The 21,953-nt window shown below is 37.4% G+C and overlaps 4 protein-coding genes, 3 non-coding genes and 1 pseudogene across 8 annotated transcripts; 4 read left to right on the forward strand and 4 right to left on the reverse strand.

Annotated features, from left to right (window-relative positions):
• The first annotated feature begins 1,837 nt into the window (after positions 1-1,837).
• On the forward strand, positions 1,838-3,812 carry LOC104758504 (trihelix transcription factor PTL-like). The gene is made up of 2 exons (XM_010481423.3): positions 1,838-2,310; positions 2,497-3,812. Exons 1-2 carry the CDS (start codon positions 1,934-1,936, stop codon positions 3,551-3,553), a joined length of 1,434 nt encoding a protein of 477 aa, XP_010479725.1. The 5' UTR covers positions 1,838-1,933; the 3' UTR covers positions 3,554-3,812.
• A 1,783-nt stretch (positions 3,813-5,595) lies between these two features.
• Positions 5,596-10,908, reverse strand: LOC104758600 (DEMETER-like protein 2; annotated as a pseudogene). Its single transcript, XR_015578544.1, has 13 exons — positions 10,782-10,908; positions 10,235-10,503; positions 8,851-9,930; positions 8,403-8,762; positions 8,207-8,297; positions 7,070-8,123; positions 6,961-6,997; positions 6,813-6,870; positions 6,535-6,677; positions 6,384-6,449; positions 6,177-6,291; positions 6,045-6,083; positions 5,596-5,958 (listed from the first exon to the last, which is right to left on the reverse strand). The product of XR_015578544.1 is annotated as a DEMETER-like protein 2 (transcript).
• Positions 10,909-13,718: 2,810 nt separating this feature from the next.
• Positions 13,719-13,801, forward strand: TRNAL-UAA (transfer RNA leucine (anticodon UAA)). Its single transcript has one exon. It is a non-coding gene; the product is annotated as a tRNA-Leu (tRNA).
• Positions 13,802-14,104: 303 nt separating this feature from the next.
• Positions 14,105-14,992, reverse strand: LOC104758690 (uncharacterized). The gene has a single exon (XM_010481640.3). The coding sequence runs from the start codon at positions 14,747-14,749 to the stop codon at positions 14,297-14,299; it is 453 nt and encodes a 150-aa protein (XP_010479942.1). The 5' UTR covers positions 14,750-14,992; the 3' UTR covers positions 14,105-14,296.
• LOC104758773 (uncharacterized) lies at positions 14,105-18,554 on the reverse strand. The gene is made up of 7 exons (XM_010481753.3): positions 17,373-18,554; positions 17,136-17,280; positions 17,000-17,053; positions 16,832-16,923; positions 16,125-16,360; positions 15,829-15,999; positions 14,105-15,451 (listed from the first exon to the last, which is right to left on the reverse strand). The coding sequence occupies exons 1-7, from the start codon at positions 18,194-18,196 to the stop codon at positions 15,351-15,353; spliced, it is 1,623 nt and encodes a 540-aa protein (XP_010480055.2). The 5' UTR covers positions 18,197-18,554; the 3' UTR covers positions 14,105-15,350.
• Positions 18,555-19,423: 869 nt separating this feature from the next.
• Positions 19,424-19,496, forward strand: TRNAR-UCU (transfer RNA arginine (anticodon UCU)). Its single transcript has one exon. It is a non-coding gene; the product is annotated as a tRNA-Arg (tRNA).
• A 74-nt stretch (positions 19,497-19,570) lies between these two features.
• Positions 19,571-19,643, forward strand: TRNAR-UCU (transfer RNA arginine (anticodon UCU)). The gene has a single exon. It is a non-coding gene; the product is annotated as a tRNA-Arg (tRNA).
• A 191-nt stretch (positions 19,644-19,834) lies between these two features.
• Positions 19,835-21,821, reverse strand: LOC104758866 (uncharacterized). The gene is made up of 2 exons (XM_010481862.3): positions 21,481-21,821; positions 19,835-21,343 (listed from the first exon to the last, which is right to left on the reverse strand). Exon 2 carries the CDS (start codon positions 21,327-21,329, stop codon positions 20,010-20,012), a length of 1,320 nt encoding a protein of 439 aa, XP_010480164.1. The 5' UTR covers positions 21,330-21,343; positions 21,481-21,821; the 3' UTR covers positions 19,835-20,009.
• Positions 21,822-21,953: the final 132 nt, after the last annotated feature.

Below are 21,953 nucleotides of genomic sequence, written 5' to 3' on the forward strand. Positions count from 1 at the left end.
CTTCATGCTATTCAAACATCTTGGTGCCGAGGTTACCGAAAGGTGATACTAGAAGGAGATTGCAAAGCTTTAGATGATCTACTACATAAAAGAACCAAGAGCATAACTATGAAAAATCTCCTAGTTGATATCCGCAGTTGGGCAGATCTCTTTACTGATATATCCTTCTAGCTAGTACGACGAGATTGTAATCAGGTGGCTGATAAGCTAGCTAAGATGGCTTATTATCAACCAGAAACTTCTCGAACTTTTTTAAATTTTCCATTGTATTTACGGAGTTACTTATCTCGTGACTTTGTATTCTGATATCTAATAAAAAACGTTTAAAAAAAAATCATTTCCAAATATTTAATTATTAATAGTATTTTATATGTAATAAAAATGATTAGTTATATGTAATCACCGTAAACACAAATTATAGCTCAGACACGGCAGATCATCCTAGTTATGTATACATCATCCTAATTAAAGATTTTTATTTTCACCCTTGATCTTAACACTGCGTTCCCAATGACAATGTTGTTTGCCATGAGAAAAGTAGAAATCACCAACGTCGTCGTTCGTGCGTAGCACTCTCTTGCGGTTGATTTGGCTCCCCATAAAACTTACTACCCATAGATTTATGATTTTTATATTTCTGTAGTAATGTTAATTATGACATTAACGTTCTTTTCATATAAAGTATGATTATATCTATTCATTATACAAATGTAGTTCGTACTTACTAGTGAATTGTCAAAAATTCAAAATTTAAAAAATCAAAGAAATTTTGTTTTGGTGGATGGATTGGATATATATGAGTTGCTCGATGTATGTACGTGTAGCTTGGATCGTGAATTTTAATATATCAAATCGAGTTGATACGCACTTGATATAAAAACCGATCCATCCTTCAGGTATGGACCGCATGGTCTCTTACTCTCTTTGGAATGGTATGTTAGCAGCTGATCATAACTAGATATTTGGATTTAACTAAACCTTCTAAACGTAATATTACTGTCATCAAGATTATCAGTATATGAATAAAAACAAATATAGTAAGATAAAATAGAAACCTTGTCAATTTTTTTTTTTGTCAATCTGGTAACCTTATCGTTTAATGTTTTATGGGACAGATCAAGTACGTCATCAAAGTTTTAGCATCCATATTTTTCTACAGAAATCAAGTAACCATCAGTCTTACAAAGTAAATATGACGTAAGTGTGAAACAGTGAAAGTAGTATTTTGTTTTTGTGTAAATTGGAAAGAAACAACTTGCCAAATTTTCCCACTTTAGCGATGTGAAAGAAAAAAATATAATAACTATTAAATAAAATGTTTCACTTTTACTCATATGTACACATTAATAACATTTTTCATATTTTGTATGGTTTACCGTTTAGCCATCAATTACCCATGAATAGTTGCATTTGACTATAGCACCATTTAAACCAGTTTGAATATATGTTTTGATTGAGGTAATCTCTCAAAATCCAATAAGCAAACATATATAGTCAAAGTAAACATTTAGTACACCCATTATTTACTCTTTTTTTTTTTTTTTTTTTTTTACCGTGAATAGGTAGTTAAAGAAAACATATGTATCTTAGAGACATCACTTGTATACCCAGAAGATTTAAGAGGTTATATAGTAAAGTCATGCATGGGACCATCGTCACTATAGCTTAAATTCGATTTTTCTTCTACATGGACGACAGTCGACAGTCGACACGATCCGCCTCTATCGCTATCGCACTTTTCCTCTCCCTCTCTCAGTCTCGATGACTCGATCGCTAACCTTTTCTATTGTTTTGGTTTTGTTAACAATTTATATATTAACCTTTTCTATCTATCGTTGGATAATAATAAAAAGTTTCGAACCTTCACTTTTCATTTTCATTATTTTGCACACTCTCTGACTCAAACACTTCTCTTCTACCAAATCAAAACTAAATGGAGGACCATCATCAACAAAACCACCCACAGTACGGTATAGCGCAACCATCACCTCTTCATTTCTCATCTGATCTCTTCGGTTTCAACCTTGTTTCGGCACCGGACCAGCACCATCGTCTTCATGATATGACCGACCATGAGATAAGTTTCTTGCCACGTGGCATACAAGGTCTTACGGTGACTGGAAACAACAGTAACACTATAGTAGCGAGCACAAGTAGTACTCGTGGTGGGTTTAGTGGCTTTACCAACGGGGGAGGAACAGGGAGGTGGCCGAGGCAAGAGACGTTGATGTTGTTGGAGGTCAGATCTCGTCTTGATCACAAGTTCAAAGAATCCAATCAAAAGGGTCCTCTTTGGGATGAAGTTTCTAGGTCTATCTATTTTTTACTTATCTTTCTTCATCTCTCTCTCGAGCTTTATTTTCCGAAAGCTCCCTTTCATTTGGGAAAAATTAAGATTCATAATTCAAGATTTTGGTACATTATTATACAAACTTAAATCAGTGAAAGTGACGTATTTTTCATTCTTTTGTTGGTTTTGCCTCATGATCTTCTTAGGATTATGTCGGAGGAACATGGATACACTAGGAGTGGCAAGAAGTGCAGAGAGAAGTTCGAGAATCTCTACAAGTACTACAAAAAGACAAAAGAAGGCAAAGCGGGTCGACGTCAAGATGGTAAAAACTATAGATTCTTTCGGCAGCTTGAAGCGATCTACGGCGAGTCCAAAGACTCGGTTTCTTGCTATGACAACACGCAGTTCCTAATGACTAATTCTCTTCACGGTTTTCACGCTCCCAACATTCATCATAACGCTGTCCCTCATCATCAGAAGCCCTTGAGCAATACCCAAAGCCTTAGCATTTCTAACAATTTGTACTCCTCCTCCGTGTTGGATCTAACTTCCTCCTCTGAAGGAAACGAATCTACTAGAGTGAAGGAGATGAATTGGTGGAAGGAAAAGATCAAGGAATATATTGGTATTCATATTGAGAGGTTGATAGAGAAGCAAGATTTTTGGCTTGAGAAGTTGATGAAGACTGTGGAAGACAAAGAACATCAAAGGATGGTTAGAGAAGAGGAATGGAAAAGGGTTGAAGCAGCAAGAATCGAAAAGGAACTTTTGTTTTGGACAAAGGAAAGAGAGAGGATGGAGGCTCGGGATGCTGCGGTGATTGAGGCCTTGCATTACCTGACGGGAAAGGCATCGATAAGGCCGAACTCTTCATCCCCTACAGAGAGGATTAATGGGAATATAAGCGATCAAACGATGGCAGATGAAGAAAATAAGAGCAAGATGGGGAAAAAAGAAATGAAGAATAAGAAAAGGAAAGAGACTTGGTCAAGCCACGGTGGGAGTCATTCAAGAATCAAAGAGGGTATGATGATATACGACAATCAAGTAACTAGAATTAACGATTGCTGTCGAGATGATGAGCAAGGCCATCATCATGAAGGTTATTCACCTTCAAACTCCAAGGACGGAAACCCTAGCTGCGGCATTGGCATGCCGGCTAATACTACAAACTGTTTTCCAATGCTTGTTGGAGATGGAGATCAAAACTCGTGGGAGGGCTATGGTTTGAAGCTAAGGAAAGAAGATAATCCTCAGTAAAGCTACTTATGCCATTCTCAAAATGAAGAATAAAGGGTACTTAATTAGGAAAGATGTCATGCGTGGCTAAACCGTGAGGAATAAATAACAGTGAAATTAGTATAAGATAAAAGACTTTATATATATTAAATTAAGGGTTCACCAATGATAACGTTTATTTACGACCAATGGATCATGTATTTAATTGGTTTTGTAAACTAAAATTTGTATTGTCTAAATATTAAATCCTTTTTTCTATTGTAAACTATGTTACGTACGTCTATACTCCTAGAGTCCTGGTGTATATGTATTACTTGTTTTGTTTGTGCTGACTTATTAATTATCCTTATAACTGCCACTCATGCGGTACATAGTGGCTTTGATTGGAAGCACTTAAACGCCTTTTTTAGAAATGAAATGCTCAATTGGTTACCAAATCATTAAGACAGTTGGAGAATTGGTTACCAAATCATCAAGACGATTGGAGAAGGTGTTTGGAATGAGTGATTGGAGTTAGTGGAAGGAAGAGATGGCTGGAACTGATTTTGAGTGGCTGCCAACCGATGTTGTCAAACAAAGTGATCAACTTTTTTTTTTCTTTTTGCATTAAACATTTGTTCAAAATGTCCAGATTTATTAAAAAGAAAAAGATGATAACGGATTTGTGATAATACACATAAATAAATTATATCTCAATGGATTTTCAAATTGACCCAATAAGCTTTGTGTTTTATTAATAGTTTTGGTTTTAACAATTTTTAATTGTTTTACAAAAAAAAAAAAAAGACAATTTCTTTTAATGACAAATTGACTTGTAAAAACTTATAATTAGCGTAATGATCAGACTAAATTACAATTATTTGTTTAAATATTTTAGATAATTATCACAACCACTAAAAATATGATTTTATAATTTTTCATGTTATAAAATATAATGTCTTCCATATTTTTACTATATAATTAATTAGTTTTAAATTATTATAATTTTTAATATCATTCCACTAATCAACCGCTATAATACTACCAATCAAACTAAATACTCAACCGCTCTCTTTTACCACACATCTTTTCTATTCGCTATCTATAACCGCTATCTTTTTAACCGCTATCTTTACAGCCGCTCGTAATTTTCTAACCGTATCGTTTAAACGCCATCACTAATTTATGTTTTCATATAAAGTTAAGCTTATTAGATTTCCAAATCGCAAATCCCATTTTTTATTCACGATCGAGTTGACAATTACATAACGAAATATACTAATACAGGAAACCCATGCACATAAAGGTATAATATGTAATTTGGGATAGAGACGTACGTAGATATTTTTTTTAGAAGGGTATATAGAAGAGTAGGTTCATAGAGAGGAAGAGTAGAGTGAGATTTGAGATCAGAGTGGAGACAGAGTAACTATTTGCCTTTAATTCCTGATTCTTAGAGAGACGAGTCAATACACACTTCCCATACATTATTACTGCGACATTTTGATTTTGTCTATTATACACATTTATTTCATTTGACCACTTACATGGACGACTCCAATATTTACTACTACTAGTATACTACACAACGGAATTTGAAACTTTCAAGTTCCCCTAGCTAAGAGTCAAAACGTAAAAGATTTGTATCGATCACGTTCACGCTAAACTATATGTGTAATGTATATTTTGGATGCTAGTCGTGGATCCAGTTCCAGTAGCTAAGACTCACGCTAAACTAGTTTCGGAAAGACAAGAAACAAAATTTGGTAGCAAAAATTCAAACTGGTTAATTTGCAAAAATAAATTTTGGTAAGACTTTATAAATGACTTTAGTGATTGGTCAAACCTCAAATCAGATTGAGCCATTTGATATATACATCAATTAACTGATTATAGTCATGGGGTTTGCAAAATGAGGGACAGAAACTGAGGAGATGGGAAGAGACAATAACTATAAAATAGTGATAAAAGATACAGAAACTGGTATGATTTTACAATGAAGAGGTGAGATTGTCCCCTACTCTGCCCACCTATGACTTGACATATCATCAACCTCCTCATATTTTTATATTCATAAATAGTTAAATAAACATATATGACCATGATTGTTCCCAAATGGAAGAGAAAAAAACAACAAGAGAGAAAAGTTTATAAAATTCAATACATTTAGTAATAATATGTTCAATATTATATGTCATATGTATCATGTATTCAAGTTCTTGTATTATCATCTTAGAAACATGTGAACGGTTCAGCTGAGTCTTTTTCGAGGTGCTTCTTTCCTTGTTTCTTTGGCTTATTTCCTTGTTTTCTTGGCTTCTTTTCTTGTTTTTGGGGCTTCTTTTCTTGTGTCTTTGGTTCTTGGTTGCTCGGTGCGCAGTGCAGTCTTCTCACTAGAGTCTCTGGCTTACGATTCTCCCTGTCGAATCCCCTTACGCAAACATATCCTGCATACCAATTTGCAGATTCTTTTCACGAGTTCAATGTTTTCAGCTAACTATTTATATATAATAAGCATAAGACTTTAGCATACCTTTCTCGAAATTGTCTCGGATACTGTCCAATGTTAAACCTACAAAAATTTAGAAAAGCTTTTTTCAGACCTAACCTTGGATGTATATATTCATTCATTCATAAATTGACATTTCTGTTTTAGATATTTTACCTTTACAAATTACGCTCACAGAAGATCAAAAGTATGCGATTCTCTTTGCTAGTTTCCATATCAGTTTTCTTGGGACGTCAATTGGGTTGATGCTAGAGGCATGGTCAGCAAAAACCTGCACAAAAGTATGCCAAAATGAGCTTGTAGTAGAGTGTTGCTTGTGATCATTTATCTAAGTTGACTTCAATTTGGGGAAACTTTACGTACCTCATTGGTTTGGAAGTAGGTGCCATTCAGAGGGAAGCCTCCTCTCATTGCTGTCCTGCAAGGTATCTGTTCACAAACAAGTTTTCACCTTTTAAACCTTCCTCATAGTTTTCTACTCATTAAATGAGATTTTCTTGAAAATAGTCTTTACCAGTAGAGTCCCTCGCACTATTTGTGATTCCTCTTCCCGTATCTTGTTGCATTGGAAACATTTCTTCTCATGACATAATGTACTGTCGTTTCCTTGGAAATCACATCTTTGTTTAGGCGGTTGAATGGAGTTTTCAGTTTCACCTGGTTTGGCAAATCATACAATCACATGTTAGGCACTCTTTTATATACATTTGCAAACCCATAAATATGTAGCATTTTGTGTTTTGTATATGATCTTTGAAAAGAACAATCATGGTCAGTTGTTATTGTGTTTACCTGGCGTCCAAATGGCTAACAGGTAGGGAAATATATCCTCAGCTTCTCGCCTATCAAACTGTAAAATAAAATATAATATCAAACAGTTTGTAAGAAGTGGAGAAGTTGAAAAATTCTTGCAAAATCATAACTTGCAGGAGATACTAACCCCTTCTATAATAGGATGGTGGTCAGGGAGCTCATAGCTGTTAAAAAATAAGAGAATTAATATGAGACAAATGCTAACTGAGTTCTCAAATTTGGAAGTGGCAACTCACACGAGGTGCTCTGTGCGTAGCCTTTCCTTGGTCTTGAGTTGACGTGTAGGTATTGCTGCTGCTTCTGCGCTTAGTACCACCAATTCCGTTGATGTACCAGCTTCCTTGTTGAGCATGATTGTAGGAATCATCTCCTGACTTGCCCAAGGATCATTTTCCAACAACTTAGAATTTAAAACTCTGTTATTGTCCCAAGGATAATCCTCAATGTCATGCATTGTATACTCTGGTTCGGGTGATGCCGGTTCTTCAATGATTGGTACGCAGCTTCCGGAGTTATCCTTAGGACAATGCATGACATTTGGTTCGGATGATGCCGGTTCTTCAATGTCATGCATTGTCCCAAGGATAATCCTCAATTTTTGTTTTTGTTTCCTTTCTCAAACTATCCCAGTCAAATGTGTCCTTTGGCTTGCTCTTTGCTGGTTCCTTTGCCTTTTTCTTTGATGAGGATTCATCTACCTTGTTTTTGCGCGGTCTACCTACTGGTCTGGAAGTAGTTGGTTTCTTCTTCTTCACATCCTCTGTTCTTGAGTTCTGTTCTTGGTCTTGTGCATGAACGGTACTCTCCAGTTCTTGTTGATGGCTGGACATATGTTGAACATGACTTTCTTTATAGTCTATGTTTGTGAATGAATAACAACTCTCTACGTCAGGTGGTACTTCATTTAGGTTCAGTTCGAAATGAGAAGATGTATACGACACCATAGAAAGACCCTTCGAGTTTGGTATATGACCTTTGCCTTTCACCATTTGGGAATCAACTTGCTCATTCACCAAACTTGTGTTAAATGGATCCAGCAGCATCATTGTTGATTGGTTTGTAGAACTGATGGAACTGTCACTCGTTTTAGAGGATCCCTGACTACAAACAGCATTAGTGCCGTCCTCATCATCATCATGAATCTCCTCTATGATGACGTAACTTGGATTACGAATTCTTGGATTCATCATTGTTTCATGAGTTACTGAACTTCCCCACTCTTCAGGAGATGATCTCTTGTTGAAGTTCCAGTCGAGTAGAAACGCAGCAGCTAAATCCATATATGCAGAACTGCACAAGAGAAGTTGATAATTATGAAACCATTCATGTTGCACATATCCTCTGTTTATTACAAATCTCTTGAATGCATTTACCTTGATAAATGATCTGCAACATTCTGGGTGAGGAAAACTCCCACTACTGAATCCACAACCGATCCTTTCCAAGGTGAGAAAGTTCTATACCCTGCAGTAATAAGCTTGCTTATAAACCATTTTGCTTTGTATACAAAAATGATCTTAGGTTTAAAAAACTCAAGCCACAAAGCAAGTTAAATAAAAAAAATAGTACCTTGAACTCTACACATCCTTGCATTGAACGAGCTTGCTCGGCCAAGGAACACGTTCCCCTCCTCTTTCCACCATTTACGTGTTTTCTCATCTGCTCCATCAACACCTTCGCTGTCGATACTAGACATCAAGAGTTTATAAACTCGATTGGTCTCAGGATCCAATTGTACTTTCGGTTTCTGCTTCTTGCTATACTTCACCAATGCCTGTTGCTCTTCATATGTCTTTTTGTATAGAATGAGTGCGGTTTCTCTATTATGTGGAAGGCAAAGACCTTCTATGTTGATGTCTAGCTCTTCTAACAACTTAGTGATGGCATCAATTGTCGAACTTCTTTCCCACATGTCAGCAAACGATGTACCTGCATTTCTGTAAGAGTTAGTATTGATTCCAAAAGTTACAAAACTAGGAATCTATTTAATATTGAAAGTGCTTGTGTGTTGATAAACCTTGTGGAGATTGGCGTCGCCACTGCAGGTCTAGTACCCTTGCATTGATTTGGCTTGCTGTAGGGTCTCTTGGACTCCGCTTCTTTTTAAACACTTTTGTTTGTATCGGGGAAACGTCAACGATAGCTTTAACCTGCGGAGGTCTGCCACGACGGTTAGCTTTAACCTGCGGAGGTCTGCCACGACGGTTAACTTTAACCTGCGGAGGTCTGCCACGACGGTTATGTACTTTTCTACCACGTTTGTTTGCTACAATGCTTTTTATAAGTTTACTCAGTGACCGGACGTTCCTTGGTCTGGTAACTATGGATGATCTTTTTCTTCCCAAGCTTTGAGAAATGTGTGATTCACTGGGAATGTCTTGTTCCGATTCCTCGAGAGTTGCTGGTCCTGTGTTGACCGGGGACAGCATAGAACCGAGGCCATCATTGCCTTGTTCTGATGAAGACGGATTGATTCTTTGTTTTCTCTTAAAGGCATTGGTTCTCCTTTTCCGTCTTCCCTTTGGGATGTTACTAAATATCACAAGTGTTCTATCGGTTGGTCCTTCTCCACCTGTGTGACCTTCTAAAGGGAAATCTAGACCACAATATTCCTCTTCTTCGTCTTTAATGTCAAAGTCAAGTCGCAAAAATCTGCCGCTTGATCTTTTTGGCCGTACATAATTGGTCTCTTCAGAAGTTTTAGTAGCAGTAGCAGCAGGTGGAGGAGCAGCAGCAGCAGTAGCAGTAGCAGCAGAGGATTTTTTAACCCTTGGTTTAGATGATGAGGCTTTGTTTGTTTTGCCTTCACCAACAACCTTTGGCCTGGTCTTTTTTTTCTTCGGTGCCGGTGCTTTCAGCTGTCCTTTCTCATTATTTCGTGGTCTTCCTCTCTTTACTCCTGCACGAGATCCAGTTTCAAGGATAGACTTCTTGATAGGGTCGTGAGGCTCCTGGTCTGTGTCAGCTAATCTTCTGGCTGGCCTTTTTAATGTGATCGGAGGAAACTCAGCTTCTGTTGGTCGCAGACTGGTGCTCACCATCTCTTCAGGTGTACGATTAAGGTCACAAAGAAACCTCTGTCGAGTTGACACATCATCTGTGGTTCACCAAGACAAGGATAAGATATCAGGTAAAAAGATAGAGTTCATGTTATGAAACCTCACTAAGAGCTTACTACAGTATGCCTTTTTTTGAACTTTCATCAGCTAATCGATTACTCATTGAGACTCTTGACATTATATATCAACACATAGACACACCTACTTTGACTTAAAGGTCCAGTCTAAATCTATTCTCCAATATGTCAAAATTCACAAAGCAAACCATCTAACTCTTCACTATACTATGCTGCAACATGACAATTTTATATTAAAAAAACCTACAAATTCAGGTTTACTCACATTGTTGTGTTGGCATTGTTCTTTGTCCAGGAATGCCTGCATTTATTTCAAGGGAGGATCCAGGGTTTGAAAACAACGGATTAGACTCCATCCTCCAACTATTTATCCAAGAATCCATTGAGTATTGAGAGCTAAGTGATGATGATGATGATGATGATGATGCACCAACTGATGAACTTGTGCCGTACGCGTCTGTGTTATTAGCCAGAGCCAATAATTCGGTACAAGACATATTATACAGCCCAGGTATTTCAAGACTAAGCCTCCTCCTGAAATGATCAATAAATAAACAATTCCACTTCACATCTTTCCATATAAAGTATAAAATAAAATAAAAAATAAAAAAAAGTAATTGGAGTGTCACACAAAGATCACACAACCAAAACCAGTTCATCAAAAATTTCCTTTGTTGCTAAAAAGTGAAAGATATCTGATTTGTTTTCTTCCTTTTGCAGAGTTTAAACAAAACAGAACCGCCAAAAAAATATGGAAGTTTTCCAGAATAACAGAGTAAATCACTTAAAAAGCAGCAGAGGCAAAAAGAAACCTGGATGGCTCGGGCTGTAGATTGTGTTGCATGTCTGGATCAGGCATGTTGTTAAACCGGACCATTTCTCCTCTTCTTTTGCCTGTGTATACAAAAAAATTGAATTGATTCTTTTGTGGTTGGTGAAACTTCCTCAAAATGTTTTAATTCTAATGTCGTTCAATTGAAAGGAAGAATAGAGTTTTTTCAACAAGAATAGAGATTTGATACAAAAATAAAGAAAATGATCTGAAAATGAGAGCTTGAAGTTGCAGGAGAGACTTACCAGAGAGAAAAAAAAAGAAGAAGCCAAGTAAGCGAGAGTCCAAGTCTTGGGAGTTTGAGAGTCCAGACAAAAATTTATGATAATAATTTGTAGAGAGAGAGCTACAGGGAAGACTATATATATCCATGAAGTTTACTTTATCGTTTATTGCAAATCCAGTCCTTTGTTTTTCTCTAAAATACAAATCCTTTATTTCTTTTTGCAGATTCAATTCTTCATATTAATTACTCCATTTGAGAATTGAGATATGCATACGATAATGTAGTTAAAATTTAGGGATTTTTATTGACTAAATATAGGTGTTTTAAGCTATAGTTTAGCAAGAAATTGGCACGCGTCGTATCTTTTAAATATATTTTTATCATTTTATCATAACAAATTAAATCTTTGACTGATTTTTAATGACCTGTGAAAATTTTGAAGATTGGAAGGTTTAAAGTTGAATAGTTGAATAAAGTTTGGTATCTTAGTTGTAGTTTACAAAAATTTGACACGCGCCGTATCTATTAAACACATTGCTATCATTTTCTTATAATAATTTAAAACTTTGAATGATTTTTAGTGAAATGAAAATAAGAAAGTTTTAAATTCAAAAGTTGAATAAGTTTCACTACCACAGCTGTAGTTTACAAAAATTTGGCACGCGTCGTATCCATTAAACACATTCTTATCATTTTCTTATAACAATTTAAAACTTTGACATATTTTTACACTAATAAAAATTTTGAAAATAAGAAAGTTTTAATTCAAAAGTTCAATAAGTTTTAGTATCACAGCTGTAATTTACAAGAATTTGGCACGCGTCATATCCATTAGACACATTCTTATCATTTTCTTATACCAGTTTAAAATTTTGGCTGATTTTTAGTGACCAATGAAAATTTTGAAAACAAGAAAGTGTTAGATTCAAAAGTTGAATAAGTTTCACTATGACAGCTGTAGTTTACAAAAGTTTGGCACGCCTAGTATCCGTTAAACACATTCTTATCATTTTCTTATAACAATTTAAAACTTTGACAAATTTTTATAGACTAATAAAAATTTTGAAAATAAGAAAATTTTGAAATTCAAAAGTTGAATAAGTTTTAGTATCATAGCTTTAATTTACAAGAATTTAGCTTATAACAATTCAAAACTTTGACTGGTTTCTAATGACTATTGAAAATTTTGAAGATAAGAAGGTTTTAAATTCAAAATTTTGAGATACGTATATATATAGCTTACAAGAATATGACATGCGGCGAAGATTACAAAAGATTTAACCGTTACGAGTCCTAGTCAACAAAAAATAGTTTAGTGAAATTTAAGTGAAAAGAAAAATTACAAAAGAAACAAAGATTTTTTTGTTTGGTTCATTGTTTGAAAAATCAAATATATATCTGATATTACAACAATGTAATCTAGTATCAGTTTCAAATTTGAAAATACTAATTGATGTTAGATACTTAAGTTAATACGAAAATTGTTTTGTCAATTTGTTGCAAATTTATTGAAGTCAGTTTAGTGGCTAGATTGACTCTAGTAACATATGTTTGACCTAGTTAATTAAAGTATTCGTAAACTAAGTTGAGGTATAGTAGAGAATAGGTCTTAAGTATTCCTAAATTAAAGCTAACAGTATCCACTACACTATTATATTTTCGGTATGACTAAAACTAACGACCAGTGTTACAGAGGAGAGTGTTACAGAGGAGAGTGTTGCATCGTCAAAAAAGAAAACTAGTCAGATTTTTGTAAAACTGATAAATAAACTCTTGTTACAAAATTACTGCACGATCAAAATTGAGTTACACAGTACATATTAAAAAGCTGTTTATACGTTAGCTTTTCATAGTGGACCACTTGCTTTTTATTTTTTTTTCACTTGAGTAAGAGAATCTTAATATAATCTCTCTCCCATAACCTTTTTTTACACTAATGTGGTTTAATCTCATCTTTATTTTTTTTTTAAAAATAATGCAATGTACCAGAAATAGAAAAGTAGAACTAAAAACATGTAGAAGAAAATAGTAATGTAATCCACAAATACGAAAGAGATCATTTTCCACACGAAATTAAAAACACACACAAAATACCAAAAAGAACAAACAAAAAAGGCTACAAAGAGAAAGGGGTATAATGGATTAAATGCTGCATTCTGTTGTCGGAGTAGCACACACTGCCAAAAAAAAAAAAAAAAAAAAAAAAAATGAGAGAGTGCCATTGATTGGTCTGCGCAAGTGGAATAATAAGGAGGAGGAGGAGAACCGCATGACCAAACCGTAAACAATAAAAATCACGTGTTTACGATTCCGTTTAGAAACCGTTTCAACGCCGTCAATACATCCTTGCATAAGTGTGTGTTAGGGATCGATTTTGGCCTAAAAATCCATTAACATTTTCCAAAGTAGAAGGTGACACTGAAATTAAAGAGGAAACAACAACACACTAAGCTCTAGACACAGTGGAGCTGTTTGGTTATATCTAAATTGATGTTTATTTTTCAGATTAATGCAAACAGATTAGAAGATTACATATGAATCCATATGTGTATGTCTTGCAATACGAATCCATTTGTAACTGGGCCTATATATGTTTCGGTGTTAAAGTTTTGCGTTGGGCCGATTTCCTCACACAATACGATTTAACAATTGTAAATATCAATAAAAAAATATGAAAGACTAAGCATCAGCGCAGGTTTGCCCGAGAGGTTAAGGGGGAAGACTTAAGTTCTTCTGCACATAAGTGCGCGTGGGTTCGAACCCCACAGCCTGCATTTTTTGTTTCTTTTAGATGTTAATTCTCCAAGATTTTTGTTTCCCTCTGTCGTTGTCGAGTGAATTTAATATAGTTCGTCTATCTAAGTGTTGAGTCTATGCGTATGCTTGGGGACTTGCCCGCACATGAAATATGTACATGTCACTGAACCTAGAGATGACACTTGGCGTGTTTATTCATATTATACACACAGATAATTTAGCTGAACAGACCTAACTTCAGTGTTGTTGTGGATAATGGCAACAAAACTGTTCAAAGCACTAAATAGTTAAAAGAAAAAGAAAAAAATAGCCACCGAGAGTTGAATTTTCAATGCAAACAGATCAATTATTGTTTTTTACAGAGATAAGTTCCAGCACCGAAACATGACAAGTCATCACAACAAGAAACTAAAATTCCACATTGCCCCCCAACATTTTTCTCTCTTTCTCACATTGGCCCCAACATTTTCCTTCCTTCCTCCAACGACCTCTAATACTAAGAGAAGACACACTCAAGGAATGACTAAGCGAGGATCAACCTCAACTCTAGCCACACCGCCCGGGGCTTTCTTGGCCACCGCAACCTCTCCTTTCACAAGATCCACCGCCACGTCATCATCGAGATTCTTCTTAACCTGTTCCTCATCGTAGTTAGGATCCCCTTCATCCATCGCCGCCGGATCTGGCTGCATCTCGTAATCCTCCATCCGATCCGGTCCCTCCCACGTGTACTTCCCACCGTGACCAGACTTCGACGGCGGACGCCTGAGCGGGATCCCGTCGGAAGGATGACGATCCATCCGCTGGACGCCTTTCTCCATCAGCTTCCGCTCAACGCTCTTGATCGTCTCCGGATTACGTGTCTTCAATTCGAACTTATCAACAGCTTTCCGACCTTCCTCGTTTTGGTGCTGCGCTCGTAGCACCACCGTGTTTTTGGTTTCGTCAACCGATACAGCCTGCATATTAAAACGATTCAAGTATGATGATGATCACAATACTTTGCTATTTCAAGAGGACTGAAGGTGTTTGTTTATATTTATAGTGTGTGTGTGAGAGTGGATAAGAAGAGAGGAGACATATATATCTGACGAACGTTCTAGCGACTACGTTGTCTTTCTCGTAGCTTACGGAAACGTCTCTTTTTTTTTACTATATTTTCTTTCTATTTTTTTGCTTTAATTAATTATCTAACACAAATGTCGTAAATATCCGTTTGACGACCCCATACATGTGCTTAGGATAGAGACGCCGCCCATCGTGGTTTTCTTTTGGTTCACATCATGATCAAATTATATAGATACGACATCAATATATAAATTAATATTACAACGTAAGGAATATACAACTGCAGAGTTAACTCAACTCAGATGCTGCTAAGAAAAAAAAATTGATTAAAAGAAGAAAACAAAAAACTTCGTGATAGGAGGGCAACTCCAAGTGAAGAAGAGCTAAGAGACTCTCCTTTAGTTTGTCAACTCATCTATGAAAATATAATTACTTAAAAACGAGTTTATAAAGTTACAGAAGCCTTACGAATGAAGAAGACACGTATACGTACTACTACTAACTCCCTCCCCTCCCGTTTCTATCGATCAAAGTACCCACTTGTTCTCCGCATAACGCCTTTGTGATGTTCCCAGTTTCCAGAAAATTGAATACCACAACTGTATTTATATATATACACGCAGACAAGAAGGATCAGTTCAATACATTCTCAATATTTGATCCTATATCATCCCCCCCCCCCCCCCCCCCCAGTGCTAAGCAATCATCAATGGCTAAATATTCATTGTTTATGAATCGAGTGGAATCAGAATTCTAGAGGTCCCATTATCTAGAGTAAACCATTGATCAAATTGTGATGAAATGAGATCAAACCAAAGGAATACCTACATGTTTACCGTTGGATTCCAAGGACAAACTCTATATTCCGCAAATCACTAGGTTTAACTATTTATCCCACTGTATGATCTAAGTCGTCAACTGAGTAGCTGAAAATTGATAACCATGATAAGTGAGAGAGAGAGAGAAAGATCCCGACCTGGAAGGCTGTTCTCTTCACAGAAGTTAAGGGCCATTGTATCCATTGATGTAAGACCTCTAGAAGCCAAATCTTGAAATGTTATATGCTCGAATGTCACATTACTATCTTGTGAATGGCAGTCATACACACCATCAACGTTTGTTCCTTTCACCACTGCCTCCGCATTAACTGATTATGTGCAGGAAAGATCTTCAGTTAGGACTTACAACCAGTTACTGATCGAAAGAGAAGTATATGATTTCTAAGTTGATTTTAAGTTGCTGCAGTAAGGAAAGGTAGTAAAAGAGTTGTACTGTCTATAGCTCGAAGGGCAGCAGATGCATCAGATGATAAAAGTGGATTCCCAAGCGTTGCACCTATGCCACCAAATATTACCACTCTTCCCTTATCTAGATGTCTGGTGGCTCGTTGACGATTGTAAGGCTCCCCGACACCTTGAACCGATATTGCAGTTTGTAATCGTGCCTGAACCCCTATTTTCTCTAGAGATGATTGAAGTAAAGCAGAATTCATCACAGAAGCCATCATACTGTTACACAACAAAGATTTGGTGAGCAGAACAACCTATTTCCACCAAAACTGAACATACATTTGTTGATCTGAATCTCTAATTCCTTGATATATTACTAAGACAATACAAATTTGTTGATCTGAAAAGCGTATCTCCACAAAAAGAGAACATAGACTTGTTGATCTGAACAACCATCTCTAAGATGTCGATAGATATAGTAAGACGATACAAATTTGCTGCTAAGTGCATGGATGTTTTGGCAATGATGATATAAGTAACACCATTTGTATGATGAAAAAAACAACAGATCTGTGAGAACTTCAGACCACAATGAATCTATATGAAAACATAACCCACCAAAATACTAGTAGATAAAATTCTCACACAGTATTTGTAATAGCCAGTTCAATTATCATACTACAGCAATCATACTTTAGACAACGCACAATACATTCTGCAGGAAAAAGCTACTGAAAGATTTTGACCAACCTGATATGATATGCAGTGGTTCTATCCAGACCAGTAGCAGTTATCCATGTGCTGCCACAAAAAAAGTTCCGACTCCCAACAACTATCGCTACCTGGAAGAAACAAACTATAAATACCATTTGTCCAACGAAAGGATAAAAACACTAACAGTCTCGAACTGAGTATTACCTCTACACCAAGACGACAAGCCATTGCAACTTCTCTGGCAATCAGATTAATTACCTAAATAAGAAGATGAGAACTTAATGCTGGCCGAAATAATGAAAATATTTCAATGAAAAAGATAATGAAGTCTGGAAGCAACCTTTGGATCTATGTTATTAGGACCCGTGCAAGCAAGAGCTGCCCCACTGATTTTCAGAACCACTCTTCGCCATCTAGGGTGTGAATTAGCCTTGGGTTTGACGTTATTTATCTGAACTGGAGGGTTATACGTTACCAAGGGATACCTGAAACAAGAATACAAAACCAAAAACTTTCAAATTCACAAGAGGGCAAGAACACAATACAACAGGGATGCTAGTGATCGTTTCTGCATTACCTCCTAGCTGGCTTCACAGGATTCCCCATTGAGCTGCCGCTTCTATCTTCATCCGACGCACCTTTCGCCGCCAATGAATTGCCCACAATATCTTCCATCTTCTTGAACCAGGGCCAGTTGCTAGATGATGTTCCACCACTCATCCTATGCCTTTCTAGCTTATACCTCTTCTTGAGATTATCGATCTTGTTTTTACACTGCTCTACACTCTTACTCAGCTTGTCACACCTCTCACTCACCGTTGAAGCAACATCTTCCCAATCTCTTCCCCGCAGATTCCCTCGGTTAAGCTGTGTGAACTTATCGGAATACGCATCTAACAAACACGCGATCGCCGCATCGCTCCACTCTTCTCTATCCTTCCTGTACTCACTAGCAGAGGAAGACGATGTCCTCGGCCGCTTAAAGCTACCATAGGGAGTGGTCTCACCACCATTCGTTGTTCCTCCGTCACTAAGCTCCTCCTGCCTCTGCCTCTTCTCTAGACGAGCACCTCCGACTCTGGATCTGTCCGCATCGAGATCCTCGTCTTCGTCGACAGCTGCGTTATTATCATCATACGGATTCGAATTTTCGTCCGCCACGAAAGGATTGACACCGTGAAAAGCGGAGGAAGCCTCTACAACGACATCGTTCTCGTCGTCCTCGTCGCCGTTCCTCTGGTGGTGATGCGACAAATGGATCTGGTTCGATGGCTTCGGGGTGAATCGCCTAGTAGCGTACGGTGTGTGATGAAGAACTTGGTGATGGTGGTGATGTTGATGTTGGTTAGGGTTTGATTGATCGTCTCCAAGTAGAGAGAAATCGTCATCACACGACGCCATTAAAGATACCGTTAGGGTTACACGGCGGCGGTAGCACCAGAGACGGCGTTAATTAGCGGCGAGAGGACGAAGAAACGGAAGAAGAAGGCGTCAAGACGTGAACTAGCGCAAAAGGGGATGAGCCGTCACAAAACGGCTCCGTTAGGCAGTGGTAAGGGTTGGGAATAAAATATCAAAAAATGCTAATCAGCCAAACCAAACCAAACCGAACCAAACTTGATTCGGTTAGGTTAAATTAAACCCATATGACACTTAATTCATCTTTCTTGAATAGTATGACATCTCATTCGTGTTATGATGATATTATATGCTTCTCTATTGAATTATTTTCTAGATATAAAGTTTAAACATGATCTACATTGTGTTCATTGACTAATATCATAATTAAGAGTGTTGTGTTGTAAAAATACATGTTAATGCAAATAGAAAACGAATGTTTTTGAAAAATCCGAACCAAACCAAATTGCGTGTGATTTTATCTCAAGTTTCACAAAACCGAAAATTCAAAAACCCCACCAAGTCGTAAATCGTGACCGTAAACCCAAAGTATACAACTTTTAGCCAATGGAAACAGCTCATGAGAAGCGTTACATGTCGTAAGTCGTAACCATTATGACATTATCTATGTGCCGAGTATCAGCTTCCGTTACAGTCATTAGTACCTTCAATTTAAAACATCGGAAAAAAGTGTTGACATTTACATCTGAAAAGAAATTGGTTAGTCCAATGTCTACCTCTCAATTTTATATATAAGTTGCGTGAAATGGTGAACGAGTCTTATGTCTTACAACAAGATTTCATTTTGGTCGTTTGATTGATATTGCATCACTTATTGATCCTCGACAACCATGAAAGTCATGAGTCATCATCGTGCCCACTGTGTATACTCGTCCCGTCCGATCACTTTGCCATCATTTGTTCAGGGACAAATCAAAACTGTACACTATAATTCACGACACTAATTTAATAAGGGGAGTGTTTGTTATTTAACTCAACTTTGGTAACACGTATTCATATTCGGACAAAAAACACAAATTTCATTAGATGAAAACTGTTAGGACTTTCAAAGCAATTTCAAAACACGTTTGGTTTCACGCTATTTGTTGATATTAGATGCTCCTCCAATATGAAAAAACATGTAGGTTCATTAAATCTTGAATTGCTCATTGAATCTTACTGTCGGTCAGTCGGTGCAAAAAATCAGGTCTCGACGATTGCAAACAAATTGCGCCCGTGGCCTAATGGATAAGGCATTTGACTTCTAATCAAGGGATTGTGGGTTCGAATTCCACCGGGCGTGCTTACTTTACTTTTTGTTGTTTGTAATTTTATCGATTTTAGTCTTATACATATCTAAATAACCTAATAGCAAAAGCACCCGTGGCCTAATGGATAAGGCATTTGACTTCTAATCAAGGGATTGTGGGTTCGAGTCCCACCGGGTGTGCTCTGTTTTTTTTTTTTTTTTTTTTTTTTTAATAATTCGAAACGTTTGTACGTGTTGCTTACCAAATTTAACGTACTTGTCTATATCCGCATACTCCACAGTTAAACGTCTAATGGAATCTACACATGTTGTGCTAACCAATTTGCTGATAAAGGACTTCTTTTTTGCCTACTGAGTATGTTTCCTTCCACTTTACCAAATTAACTGATTTTAATATGCTGATTAATAGTGTCTGAATCCTAACAAGTAACATCCTCCACACTAGGAAAAAAGCTAAAAAAGTTACAAATCTAAATCCAAAAACACCAAATCCTAAAACACTAAAAAAAAAAACTATAACCATAATAAACACATCATTAATCAACATCATCTGGTGGCGGTGGAACTCGGGTCAACCCGTTTAGCCGAAGACTGTAACTCATTCAACTCAATCTCACTCCGCCGTAACATCAAAACCATCCTCTCCGCCTCAAGCCTCCGTCTCTGATTATCAAGCTTAGCTTTCTCCATCTCTCTCTCTTTCTTGCTCCTATATCTCAACCACTTCACTCTCTGCTTCTCCATCTCAACCCCTTCCCACTCATACCCAATCTTCTTCTCCTCTACTTCCAACATCTTTCTCCTCATCCACTCTTTCTTCTCCCACACGCTCTTCCCAACATCTTCCATTACACGCGCCGCTTCTTCCCTTAACCGCTTCACCGCCGTCGTCAGCACCCTCCTCCGCTTCTTCTTCGTCTCTTCTTCTTCCTCCTCATCTGATTCCTCCATCTCTGACTCCGACTCCGAATCCTCCGCCATATCCGACTCTACCTCCACCTCCCCACGCTCCGCGATTCTCGCCATTTTCCCCGCTTCCGCCGAATGAAAACAGTTCTGCTGAACCGGAACCGAAACCGAAACCGGATTCTGTTGCGGCGGTTGCTGTTGGTCGTGACCACCGAGATGACCACAACTGTTGTGGTAAGCACACATCTCTCTAAAGAAGAGATGCTTAGAGTTAAGCAGCTTCTTGACTTCATCTTTCAACTTGGGAGTGAGATGATCCATACTCTCTAACAACCCTTGATTCTCAACGACACGACAAGCGATGCCTTTACCGAGGATGTCGTTAACTCTCTTGTACCTTTTGTTCAAATCATTGAACTTGTCTTCACACTGTTGCGGTGAAACAGAGAAACCTTTCTCCACCATAGCTTTCGACACCGACTTCCACTTCCCTTTCTTCTGCAACATCCCTCCTCCTCCACCGCCGCCGCTACTCTTTTTCTTGACGTCGATTGGATCGTTCAAACCAGCTTCGTCGCCGATGTAGAACACTGCCATGATCAGAAGCCGAACCATCGTGTCCGTCCATTTCATCCGATGCCACTGTGACAGTTTCCTCTTCCCGTCGGTTCCCGCGCTGTCTTCAGGGTTACAACCCGACCCGGAACCTGAACCGCGATCTTCGTCGTCTCCGTTGCAACCGCCGCTGATGGGTGACAATTGTTTGGGTTTAGAAGGAGCTGAGGCGTATGGTGGGTATAAAGGTTGTTTAATCGGTGGCTGAGTTTGCTGATCGCCGGAGTTGGTGTAAGGATGAGGATGCTGGAATTGATGAACTGTTGGATTTTGTTGATTCTGCGGCATTTCTAAGCTAAGCATTCTTGGGCTAAACCCAGAAAACATCACATTCGATTCCATCAAACTCTGAAACCCTAAAATTGGAGAAACAAAACAAAAAAAATTGAAAATTTTGCAACAAATTGTAGATAAGGTAGAGAATCAAACCCAAATTTCGAGAATTCTCATAAACCCCAAAATAAAAAGATGCGAAAGAATTCGAATTCCCGACCAAGTAAGAGAATTCCGACAAGAATTGGTAGTAATACTATCTTCGACTTCTTCTTACTTATGAAGTTACGATAGTTTAGTTGTGTTGTAGAAGTAGATTTTTATGAAGCGGTTTTAGGATTTGGGAGTCAAAAGGAGGAGGAGGAGAGAGAGAGAGTAGAGGAAAAGGAGAGCAGATGGTTTTGGGGGAAAGGGATACCCATCTGAAAACTGCCCATGGTTTTTGTGGTTTTTAATTTTGTTTCCTTTTTGGGATTACAAACGAAGGCCTAAAACTAAACCAAGGGGCTGGTTTTGGACAAAACAATGGAGCTGCCTTTTGTTTCTTTTGGCCACTGTTTTACTTTTCTTTCTTTCTGACATTATTAAATCCAATCCCAACCTACATTTTTTTCATAAGATTTTTTTTCTTAATGATTCATCATTTTTAATTAAATAAATATCTAAAAACATGTTTAAATTAAAAAGACACTC

Source organism: Camelina sativa, chromosome 1 (assembly GCF_030686135.1).
Source record: "Camelina sativa cultivar CO46 ecotype springtype chromosome 1, ASM3068613v1".
Classification (NCBI taxonomy): Eukaryota; Viridiplantae; Streptophyta; class Magnoliopsida; order Brassicales; family Brassicaceae; genus Camelina; species Camelina sativa.